The 12,872-nt window shown below is 36.9% G+C and overlaps 1 protein-coding gene across 29 annotated transcripts in view; it reads right to left on the bottom strand.

The window, feature by feature from the left end:
* Positions 1-215: 215 nt before the first annotated feature.
* The window catches only part of TIA1 (TIA1 cytotoxic granule associated RNA binding protein), a 34,944-nt gene continuing 22,287 nt past the window's right edge, over positions 216-12,872 (bottom strand). For 13 of the 29 annotated variants that reach the window (XR_014315097.1, XR_014315099.1, XR_014315109.1 and 10 more), the window contains 6 exons: positions 6,280-6,388; positions 5,793-5,888; positions 5,595-5,679; positions 5,103-5,226; positions 4,010-4,155; positions 216-2,920 (listed from right to left, as the gene is read on the bottom strand). Coding sequence is in view for 16 of the 29 variants with exons in the window: in XM_082744081.1 (XP_082600207.1) it covers positions 2,794-2,920; positions 4,010-4,155; positions 5,103-5,226; positions 5,595-5,679; positions 5,793-5,888; positions 6,280-6,388 (687 nt within the window). In the remaining 13 variants the exon portion in view is untranslated. Of the gene's footprint in view, positions 2,921-4,009; positions 4,156-5,102; positions 5,227-5,594; positions 5,680-5,792; positions 5,889-6,147; positions 6,389-12,872 lie in introns of all 29 variants that reach the window. The other 16 variants (XR_014315098.1, XR_014315100.1, XR_014315102.1 and 13 more) reach the window with 5 other exon arrangements.

Genomic DNA, 12,872 nt, shown 5'->3' with positions numbered 1-12,872 from the left:
TAATACCAACAAGGAAAATTAGATCCTGGTTTCAAAATGAGTTAAATCTACAGAATGCCAATTCTTTTGTGGTATTAAGTCATAATTCAATGCAAACCATGGTTTCGGAATAAAGTTAAAAAAAAAATTAACAAATACCTGAGTGAATATAATATGGTTAAACCAAAAAGAAAAATCTTTCACACACAATAATCACTGCAAGAAGATCCCACAGGTTATAGAAAACATAAAGGAACTTTAATATCCAAACAGGGCAAAGAATACTGAATTAACGACCCATTAAAGTGTGAATCACTTCAGGTTCTTTACAGTACCAGATATATTATAGTAAAATCTGAATGCATATTGCAGAGAATGAAACCATTTTTAAAACTTTAATTTCCTGACCTGGTAGTAATACCAGTTTTATTTTTAGACTAAAAAAATCTTTAAATGATTTTAACACTATGAGTAAGACTTAAACCAAAGTTAGCAATGTTCCTGAAATGTCAATTTGTTCAGTAGTAACTTTTTGAGAAATACCACTTTCTTCTCAAAAAGTAGTTAATGTACACTTTAAGATTTGTGCAATAAGAAAATATACTGGCTAATAAAAAATGTTACTTGAGAAAGCCAAAATGAAAGAAAAACTATACTTTTGCTTAAATTACTTATGCCCAAATAATTTACCCTGCAGTCCATAGAATGTATACGAAATAAAATATTTTTGAGTAAGAAAAATAATGAGGGTCCTAAAATAGAAACATAAACCAGAAGAATCTAAAAATAGCTTCCTGATATTTTATTTTTTGAGTATTTCATTTAAGCTGCTTCTGGTTGCATGCCCTGATCTGTAGACGTTAACAAGGAAATAAAATTCCCAAGTATTTAAAAAATTTACTCATCTTCCATAAAGCAACATTTAATGTATCAACAATTAAAAATACACAGTGACATAATGAAACATCAGTACAACTGCATAGAATTGAGCTCCAGAGAATTATACACTTATGAGCTGTCTTTCCTGGGCTCTGGTTTACATGAATATTGGCTTTAGAGACCAGTTTAATTTGCTCCTACCTGGAAGAGACAAGGCCAGGAAACTTAAGATTTCACAGGCCTTTTCTGCTGCTAAATGCTAGGAGCTCTCTGAAGGTCTTAAAAACAACAAACCATCCAAATAAGTATACTGGGGACTCTTCCCCTTTGTGAGTAAAGGAAGAAGAAAGTTTGTGACTTTCACTGAAAACAAAACAAAAATCTCCCACAATGTTTCTAAGAGACTCTGAAATGTACTAGAAATTTCAAAACTAGAACAATGCCATCAAAGATTAAACCTCTTAATGCTCGGAGCCACCCCAAAATAAAAAGATTGGGAACTCCAGGAAACAGGTACCAAAAGAATCAAAATAATGATTGCACTGAGGATTCTCCTCTTTGAAGGCTGTTTAAGGAGGTAGGATTTTAAGGTTTTTTTGTTTGTTTGTTTATCTTTTGGCCTCTGAACATTTAAAAAATGCTTTGCCCGGCTGGTCCTTCAGGCTAATTTTGAAGTTCACAATGAACTCCAAGCCTGATATAGGATATTCTACAGTTTCACAGCTGTCATTTGTACATATTAAAACTAAGTTGATTTACTCTTTTTGAGTAAATATAACTAGAAAATGGCAAATTAATATATTCCTTTACATACAACTTTGTGTCTCAAAATTCTTGAAAAATAAGAGCAGATGACTTTGTATTCAAAGACTACCAAAGTGTGTATTTGATATTCACATGCAAACAACTTAAAACCTTAGAAATCTCCTGTCAACTCTGCATGATTGATGCCTTTAAGAAGGAAATGACGTACAAAGCTTGCTAACTGTGCAAAATATTAAATTGCTAAGCATTTTACAGAATGAAACAATACATGTAAATGTAGAAGTTGACACATGAAATTAACATGGGCTCATAAAAACTTCTCACATTTCAGAGATTTTCTTAAGTAGCAAGTTTTTGTTTTTATATTTCCTGGTACACAGCAGAGTTTATCAGAGAAGATAAAAATCCTTTAAACAAATCCAAGAGGGAATTCTTGAGGCACCTTCTCATATAAAACACAAAATGAATGCAATTATCAATCCATCTGAGAAAAGTTTTCAATCTAAGTGAACATCATTTTTTCCCCATTTAAGTATATTTTACAGAAATTTAATAAGGCAAGACAAATTTGTGAAAAATGTAGTTACAAAAATGATGTAAACTAATAATTTATATTTTAAAACCCTGAAGGGAAACAGTGGAGATGGGACAGTTCAAACAATGCCTTAAAAAAACAAAAACATAAACAAAAAACAAACCTAAAACAGAATTGTGCACAAGCTGAAGATTACAAAGAACTTCTAGACTTTGCACAGTTTTGGTTCTTCATTTTTTTTTTGACATCTTTATATTACATGTTTTAAATCATATCAGGAATGCAAACTAGAACTGCACACTACTTTAGTGGAAAAAAGTTCAACATTGTGCAATTTTCTGCCTCTTAATTTTAAAAAAGTGGCAGCAATCCCTGCATTTGTATTTGAAACAAGGATCTGAGAAACTTTATCAAAAAAGGTAATGAAGGCAAAAATTGGCAGACATCCAGCATCTTGTTTCTTTTTAAAACAATGTGGATGATAAGTAATTTCATGATTAAAAAATGAATCTTTTTAAATAAATACATTGTATCTGACATTTGCACTGACTGATTTGATAAATCTTTAAGTAAACACGGCTTTACTACACTCCCTGTAGCCTCAAGCCACTGGCTTTAGATTATGGAGTCCTTTTTCACTGGGTTTCATACCCTGCCACTCGGTACCCTGCAGGCTGATTAGGCAACATGCTGCCATTCTGTCCTGGAGGTGGCGGCACTCCATAATTTGGTCCCATCCACGGTGCGGAAGACTGTGTCTGACTGGTAGAAAATGTGAAAGAAGCAGAGAGGAGGGGAAATCCACTGGTTAAAATAAAATGTAATGCCAAGGAAAAAATAACATATACATGGAAAAAATACTTTTACTTAAGCCCAAATATGAGAATAACGGTTATGCCAGGGAAAGCAAAGGCAAAAGTTTTTTCTCTTAAAAACAAGCATGCTCATAGGTTTAATTTGTGCAGTTTGATTTTGTTAGTTTAATACAGCTAAAAAAAATAAAAATACCCTTTACATTTATCCCCTTTGAATTCAGAAAAAAAGTCATTTCTGACCTCAGAAAGGAAAACTGTGCATCTGGGTTAGACATACACTGAAAAAGTCACTACCTGTAAGAAACTTGATCATTTGGCACAATAGAGACTACCACATACATTACTCAAAGGAAAAATTAAAACAATTATTAGCATATGAAAGCTCATAATATTTTTCAACATTACAAATATAAGGTTCTTTTATTTTTTTAAAGATTTTACTTTTAAGTAAACTCTACATCCAATATGGGGTGTAAACTTACAACGCCAAAATCAAGATTCTCATGCTCTAATGGCTAAGCCAGCCAGGCAGCCCACAAATATAAAATTCTTTTAAAATAAAAACTACAAAGTATTTTTAGTCTCTTTTTCAAAAATTTGTTTCATAATTCAAGGTGTAAAAAAAAAGTGTCCATATAACAATGTGTGAAGAAACCCTATATCGCAAAGTAAAAAGCATAAAGAATAAAACACTAGCATCAAAATAACTGTATCCAAGAATGGCTAAAGGATCGGTAGTCACATAAAAAGCTTAGCAGTTATTAAGCTCTTATTTTTTAACCTAAATATTAGTTGATTCATTACTAAGTATTACAAAAATTCTTTTAATACTGGTTATGCCTCAGAACAGCACATTTCCAGATAAATTTTTAAAGAAATACACTTAAAACTATGTATTAAAAATAGCTCTAAACTAAGTCCTTCAAAGGCTAAAACTTGCTTTACAGAGGACCACATTACCTATTAATTATTTAAAGTCTCTTCCTAAACTCTTTTTTCAAAGCTAATAAAAAGGGAAAAAAGAAAATATGCTTACTTAAATCCCTGCTGATTCCATGCTTGGCCATACATTCCATATGCAGGTACCTGCCAACCATTAGGCATATACTGGCCAATTTGTTGTGCATTTCCATACCACTGGCCCCACTGGCCATAAGCTTGTGGATATCCAATTTGATTCTGCTATTAAGTAAAATTGTAACAAGTAATTTAGTATTATTTGAAGTTACATGTACACATACAGTACCACAAATGAACCACAATTTGTGATGTATCACAAATATATAGGGATAACACATTAGGCCATCACTGCAATTAAAATAAAAGGATAAACAAGAGTTTATAAGATGAGTTAAAAAAAAAAAAAAGACAGTGAGGTTATACTACTGTAACTCCATATGATGCTCTAAATGGCACACTCTTTGTAAGGTAGTAGGTAATCTCCCAGTAATAAATATCAAACTCAGTACAACGTTTAAGTGTTTTATAAATTAAAACTAGATAGGGAAGACAGAAAAGGATTACTTATACCTATATTTAGTTTACCTAAAAAAGTTATATAGCCTATATAGTTTCGGAATTTCTAATTCCTATCTTGATGCTCCACTTATAGTTTCTTCGCAGAAAACTTATTTTCTTTTAAAGAGAGAGTACAAGAGCATGCAAGACAGAGGATATTAAGCAGGCTCCATGTCCAGCATGGAGCTGACCCAAGGCTCGATTTCACAACCCTGAGATCATGACCCGAACCAAAACCAAAAGTCAGATGCTTAACTGACTGAACCACCCGAGGCGCCCCTTCACAGAAATCTTTATGGGATCACGGGAAAAACAAAAGCAGCAAAATCTAGAAAAAATGCCAAGGCTCTAAATATCTTTATAGCTTTTGTTTCAACTGAGTCAAGCACGTTTGTGAGTTATCCAAATAGTATGTGAATAAATCTACCAAGTATTAAGAAAAAAGCCTGAATACCCCATTAGGTATACCCTAGAACTATAATACATGTAGGAAGAGCCCTTATGTATTATCATTTTAGCTAGAAACTATAACAAGGATTATCAATAATTTCATTTTAAAATAATCTAACATTAGCCCAGCAATTACTGTCCAAAGTAAAGAACCCTCTCACCTGTTGCACAGGATTTATCATATCAAGAGTTTCTTTCCCCCAATAGCATTTCACCACATGACCTTCGATGGTAGTTCCATTAACAGAAACGATTGCATGTGCTGCACTTTCATGGGAATTGAACCTATTGAAAAGAATATTAAGAATCAGCAATATAAATTGTTTAAAGTACTTATGAATAAAACCTATTCTTAAAAATCAAGCTGAGCCTGAAGTAAAATAGGCACTTCACATGAAAGAGTAACATGGTGTACTTTCTTCCATATATTTCCCAAAAAATCTTCTAGCTCTGAAAAAATGTCCTCTAATAGAGAATGTTTTATTGATCTCGTGGTTACAAGGAGGGAGCCACCAAAACACAGTGGTAAATGTTGCTAAATGCTAGAGAAATTTCTATTTCTTTACAATCAAGGTTAAATTTTTAAGAAAACTACTAGGTGAAATATTCAAAATGATTTCTAGGGAAAGTTTTTTTTAAAAAAGCACCCATACCGAACAAATGAATATCCTTTATCTGGAAAGACTCGAATTTCCATTATTTGCCCAAATGGTGAAAAAGTCTGACGCATTAGTTGTTCTGTTAGACAAAAACAAAAACAAACCATACCAAGTTATATAAAATCCTACAGACATTAAGCTTTTCATTTAAAAAATAAACCTCAAAATGCCACACAGGTAAGACTCCCATACCTGTCAGCCCAGAAGTGACACCTCCACAGTATACAGTACAGTTGCTCGGACTAGACTGATTTACAACTTCATCATATGATAGCTGTTTGGTGTTTGCTGGGGAGGGAAAAGTTTAATATTCTAAATTCATTAAATAATGAATTTATCAGAAAGAGAACAGTAGCCATCAACTACACTACTTTAATGATAATTTTTACCTTTACCAAAATGCTTACATAATACATAATACATTTGAGGATTAAATCTCCCCCAAGAATATCTAAAAAATTACTCAATATTCTCTATTTAATAGGAGACTTGACATTAGAGACAGTATCATCTATTACTTAAAATTACAAAAATGAAAACTAAGTACATTTTCAACAGTAGTCTTGATTTGCTTCTCATCTATTTCTGCAATAAGTCTCCGGGAACAGCTCTAACATTTAAAATCTAGTGTATTTTTCTCCAAAATTCCACATTTCCTTTTCTTCTCCAATACACCTACACTCATATGTACTCTTTGGAGCTGGAGGCTTTCGGGTTGCCCAGTTAGTTCTGATTTGTCTTCCACCAAGCCATTGGCCACCCATCTGTTGAATGGCGTTTTCGGCATCCTGTTCCGCACAACATTAGAAATGACAAAGACGCTACCATTAGTTGATGTTGAAAGACTATTCGCAGTAGAGAAAATTCAGCTGCTTTTCACAAATGTCTACTAAATGAAAATGCTTTATAAAATATACAATATACAATGTGCTTCCTAAAGTGCAATGATGTTTTTAAATTATCTTTCTTTTATTTGGATATCAGACTTCAGGAATGTTAACTACCTGAAAAAGTTATGAGCTCCAGAGCCCTTATGAGATAGCTGTTATAAAGTTCATGTAATAATCACTCTATTATGGATGAAAACCTCACTTTACACAATCCAACAAACTTGTAACAGTATTTGGTTTCTCATTCATCCAACAAGTAAACACCAAACAGCTGTAATGTTCTACCAGCAGATTACATGTTAGGGATTCACTGATTAATGAGACAGACATGGTCTCTGCTGCCACAGAACTGACATTCTTTTGGGGCCACAAACTTATTACAAATTGTGGTAAATGCCATGACAGAAGCAAAAGGATTAGGGTGCCTGTGTGGTTCAGCTGGTTGTCTGCCTTCAGCTCAGTTTACAATCCCAGGGTCCTAGATGGAGCCCTGTGTCAGGCTCCCTGTAAGGAGCCTGCTTCTCTCTCTGCCTGCCAATCCCCCTGCTTGTGGACTCTCTCTCTCTAATACATTAAAAACAAACAAACAAACAAACAAAAACCTTTTAAAATTAAACACAAAAGGATGACCTAGAGAATAAGGGCTTTGGGATCTATTTCAGACAGCATGATTAAAGGTCTCTCTAAAATCTATCATTTAGTCGAAACTGAGAGGAACAGGAGGTAGCTAAGTACAAACTCCAGGGAAGAAAGCCCTGGTGGAAAAAAAGCACTGTAAAGTGTGTTCCCGCAGGAAAGTTTGGTACGTATCTGAAAAAAACATACTGGGGCACCTGCATGGCTCAGTCGGTTAAGGGTCTGCCTTCAGCTCAGGTAGAGAACCTGGAGTCCCAGAATCAAGCCCTGTGTTGGGTCCTCTGCTCCATGGAAGCCTGCTTCCCTCTGCCCCTCACCCTGCTCTTGCACGCACTCTCTCTCAAATAAATATATAAAATCTTAAACAAGAAAAAAAAAAAGGCATGTTAAAGACCACCAGTTTCAGTGGATCTAGTGAGCTAAAAAGGGTGCCAGAGGAAAAAACTAAAGATTTTAAGTAAGAAATTGTCATGATCTGATTTATGTTTTAACAAGGCCATTCTTAGCACTAGGAAGAGAACAGTTTAGGGAGATGGGTAGTAAGAGGAAAAAGACACGCTGAGACTAAAGCAATACACAAAGAAGTAGATGTAACTTACAGGAAGATTCAAAAGAATTCTGATTATAAGTAAAAGGAGAGGAAATCAAAGATAATTCCTACAATGCTTCTGGGGCAGTAGGGAGGATAGTGTTAGTTAGCATTTAATGAAATGTGAAACATAGGAGGGAAGAGGAAAACACTTATGAGGAAGAAACAAAGTACTCCATTTAAGACACGTTAAATTTGAGACATCCATAAAACATCTAAATGAAAGACACTTATTGGGGCGCCTGGGTGGCTCAGTGGGTTAAGCCACTGCCTTCGGCCCAGGTCATGATCTCAGGGTCCTGGGATCGAGTCCCACATCAGGCTCTCTGCTCCACAGGGAGCCTGCTTCCTCCTCTCTCTCTCTGCTTGCCTCTCTGCCTACTTGTGATCTCTCTCTGTCAAATAAAAAAATAAAATCTTAAAAAAAAAAAAAAAAAAAAAAAAAAAAAAAAAAAAGACACTTATTAGTATGGAGCACAAAGAAGTAAAATGAATTGGACATATGGAATTCAGAGTCATGAATTCCATGACTCTGGAGAAAAGAAGGCATCCTGGGACAGACCCTTGGAAAAAAGCAAAATCTGAAAACTAGGTAAAGGAAAAATTCCTAGTGAAGGTGCCGAAGAAGTTCCCAGTGATGAAGGAAGAAATCCACAAAAGTGTACGGTTCCAGAGCCAAAGGAGTAGAAATCTAGTAGTAAACCTGAAAAGAGTAGTGCTGGGGGCGCCTGGGTGGCTCAGTGGGTTAAGCCTCTGCCTTCAGCTCAGGTATCTCAGGGTCCTGGGATGGAGCCCTGCATAGGGCTCTCTGCTCGGTGGGGAGCCTGCTTTCCCCTCTTTCTCTCTGCCTGCCTCTCTGCCTACTTGTGATCTGTCAAATAAATAAAATCTTAAAAAAAAAAAAAAATAAAGTAGTGTTGGTAAAGAGTGAGAACAAAAGCCAGCTTACAGTGAACTGAAAAGTAAATGAGGTACAATTCTAATTTGTGCGTATGTGGGCTTGACCTAGAAAGAACGAACAGGCAAATTCAAGGCTAAAGGCCAGTCTTAAGACACATAAAAAGGAAATGCAAATTCTTACAAAGAAACCAACATTGTCTACCATACTTACCAGTTCAAATTCCAGGACATATTTATTGTTGTGGGTTGAACAGTGTCCCTTAAATTGAAATAAAGTCCTAACTACCACTTGCCCCCAACTGTGAATGTGATCCTAATTGGAAATAGGATCGTTATAGATGTATTAGTTAAGATCACTCTAGCGATGCCTGGGTGGCACAGTCGGTTGAGTGTTCAATTCGGTTTTGGGTCAGGTTGTGATCACATGGGATATGGGATCAAGCCCTGAAACTTTAGGCTCCATGCTCAGCAGGGAATTTGCTTCAGGATTTTCTCTCTGCCCCTACCCTCACTCATGAATGCTCTAAAATAAATAAAATCTTGGGGCACCTAGGTGGCTCAGTTGGTTAAGTGTCTACCTTTGGCTTAAGTCATGGTCCCAGGGTCCTGAGATAGAGCCCCACAGTGGAATCCCTGCTCAGAGGGGAGTCTGCTTCTCCATCTCCCTCAGCACCTCCCCACCCCACTCATGCTCTCATCTCTCAAATAAATAAATAAAATCTTTACTGTGATTTCACTCATATGCAGAATCTTTTTTTTTGTATTAACATATAATGCATTATTTGTTTCAGGAGTACAGGTCTGTGATTATCAGTCTTATACAAGTCATAGCACTCACCATAGCACATACCCTCCCAGTGTCCATCACCCAGCCACCCCATCCCTCCCACTACCCCTCCACGCAAGCAATAAATAAAATCTTTAAATAAGGGGCACCTAGGTAGCTCAGTGGGACCTGCCTTTGGCTCAGGTCATGATCTCAGGGTCCTGGGATCGAGCCCCACATCAGGCACTCTGCTCACCAGAAAGTCTGTTTCCCCCCCTCTCTCTGTCTGCTCCTCTGCCTACTTGTGATCTCTGTCAGATAAATACATAAAATCTTTTTTAAAGAAAAAGGTGAGATCATCCTGGATTAGGAAAATCCAGTATGAATGATGACCTTGTAAGAAGAGAAGACAATGTGGACACACAAAGCAAGAAGGCCATGTGAAAACAAAGGCAGAAACCAGAATGATGTAGCTACAAGCCAAGGATAGCAAGGATACCAATGATTGTTGACAACGGTCAGAAAGTACAAAGGGAGAGTTCTCCAGAGCCTTGAGAGGAAGCACGGCCACGATGACAACCTTGATTCTGGACGTCTACCTCTAGGACTTTGAGAGAACAAATTTCTCTTGTTTTAAGTCATTCAGCTTATGGTACTATAATATAGCAGCCCTAGGAAACTAATCAACTATTGATAAAAGAGGGGGAAATTTTTGTATAGGGTGTGTGTGTGTATGGTTGTGAATAGGAGATGAAGAAGTGGAAGCACATGGACAAACATTTTGAGAAGTCTGATTATGAATTACGGCAGAGAAATGCGGAGATACGTAGGAAAGGGATACAGGGTCAAGTCTGTGTGTGTGTTTTTTGTTGTTGTTGTTGTTTTTTAAAGATTTTATTTATTTATTTGACAGAGAGAAATCACAAGTAGTTGGAGAGGCAGGCAGAGAGAGAGAGAGAAGCAGGCTCCCTGCTGAGCAGAGAGCCCGATGCGGGACTCGATCCCAGGACCCTGAGATCATGACCTGAGCCGAAGGCAGCGGCTTAACCACCCAGGCGCCACCCAGGCGCCCCGTTGTTGTTGTTTTTTAAAGAAAGTCTCCATGCCCAACATGGGGCTTGAGTTCACAACCCTGAGATCAAGAGTCACATCCTCTACCAATCAGCCAGGTACCCCAAGCATGGTTTGATTAATACATACTAGAAACATGCTTTTTCTTTTCTTTTCTTTTTTTAAAAAAGATTTTATTTATTTATTTGACAGACCGAGATCACAAGTAGGCAGAGAGGCAGGCAGCTGAAGGCAGGGCTTTAATCCACTGAGCCACCCAGGTGTCCTGAAACATGTTTTCTTGTTCACAAGAATGTTCCAGTGGAGAGGGAAAAACCGATGACACAGGGCAAGAGAACACCAAAGAACATATTAGTCAATTCTATTTATAGAAAGAAAATTTTCAAAACAGAAAAATCTACAGTAGTAGTAGTAGATTAATAACAGTAGATATAATAGTAGATTGATAGTTGCTCAGGGCAGGGATGCCTGGGTGGCTCAGGCAGTTGTGTCCAACTCTTGATTTTGGCTCAGGTCATGATCTCAGGGTCATGAGGTCAAGCCCTGTGTGGGGCTCCACACTGGGCATGGAGCCTGTTTAAAATTCTCTCTCTCCAGGGCACCTGGGTGGCTCAGGTTATCTCAGGGTCCTGGGATTGAGCCCCACTTTGGGCTCTCTGCTTGGCGGGGAGCCTGCTTCCCCACTCTCTGCTTGCTTGTGATCTGTCAAATAAATGGATAAAAATCTTTAAAAAAAAAAAAAATTCTCTATCTCCCTCCCTAGCCTTCCCTCCAACAACAACAACAACAACAAAAGTTGCTCAGGGATGAAGAAGAGGGTAATAGAAAGAAAAGGACAGTGACTGCCAAAGAGTATGTATCTTTTTGGGGTGATAAAAATATTATAAAATTGTGATAGTTGTAAACATTCTAATTTATAAATTCAACTCCGTAAGAGCTGAATATTTTTTTTTAAGATTTTATTTATTTATTTGACAGACAGAGAGCACAAGTAGGCAGAGAGAGGAGAAAGCAGGCTCCCTGCTGAGCAGAGAGCCTGATGTGGGGCTCAATCCCAGGACCCCGAGATCATGACCTAAGCCAAAGGCAGAGGCTTCAACCCACTGAGCCACCAAGGCACCCATTATAAACATTCTAAAAACAACTTAATTGTACACATAAACAAGGAGATTATATGGTATGTGAATTATATCTCAATAAATGTATAGTAGGGAAAAAATATAAGAATAAGCATAGGAACAAGGTCCTTGAAAAGGCAAGAAAAGTTAAGATCCCAGTTTTAAGTACTTTGGCCTCCACAGGAAGCACACTTCTACTGTAACAGAAGAGGAAGGTGGATGATTTCTATGTAGATTTGGTGGTTCAAAGCTGAGGGAATTCCTGTATAGCTTCTGTTTTCTCACTAAAGCATTAATCTTGTCATCTTTGGGGTGATGCTGTAGAAAAGAGGAATACTGAGGAGATAGGAGGGGGCATGAAACAGTTGTAACAAAGAATGGGAACTCAAATTTACACTAAAGAAACAGGATGGTGAAGATAGTACCATGCACTCATTTACCATGTGTAACCATTAAATTAGAAATGAAAGCAACTGACTAAGTTTTTCTTTAGCAGAATTTTGTTACTTGAGTAAGCAGAAAAGCTTTGTTCCACCAGTACTGGAATTTGTCCATAGCATGATTGACATGGCAATAGAGGCAAGAGAGTTGAGAGTAGCCACAAGTAGGGCTGGGGCACTTCAGCACACCAGAATGCTGCCAATCACATAAAACAAATTTTATAGATGCTGAAATGTGAACTGAGGAAATTAAAGTACTTTCTCAAAGTTACCCTACCACAGGATTCAAATCCATCTCTGGCTGACTCCAGAGGCCATACACAATCATGCTTGGCCGACTCTATGCATTAGTGATTTCTATATAGCAGGGACCTATATGCCATAATCTCAAATGGAAAGAATTAGTTCCTAGTCCACAGAAGCCTACTTCCCCAACATAACACAAATCATTAGAATCCTATGTATCAATCCTCCAAGGAGCTCACACTAACTTCGGCTATCATCCCACTGCATGAAGTATTTTTCTACTTTTCCTAAATTTTATGCTATGATTAACAGTAAAGCTTTCGAAACCAGTAATATTGTCGATTTTTATTTTCTCATTTCACAGGAAATAAAACCCTTATAATTGGTAGATGGGATATGTACATGACAGAGCTTTTATGTTTTCACCTCTCAAAATCCTTAACCACTTCAAAGTTTTCTTCTAATATTCTAATACACGGAATTTTTTTCATTCACTTCCTGAAAGGATGAAAACTATACTGCACGACACTTTTTTTTTTTTTTAAATACAGATTTTACTTATGTATTTGAGAGAAGGAGAGAGAAAGCAAGAGCAAGGGGAGGGAGAAGCAGACTC

Source organism: Mustela nivalis (assembly GCF_964662115.1).
Source record: "Mustela nivalis genome assembly, chromosome: 8".
NCBI lineage: Eukaryota > Metazoa > Chordata > Mammalia > Carnivora > Mustelidae > Mustela > Mustela nivalis.
The sequence above is the reverse complement of the archived record's forward strand: the minus strand, read 5'-3'. Positions and strand labels throughout refer to the sequence as shown.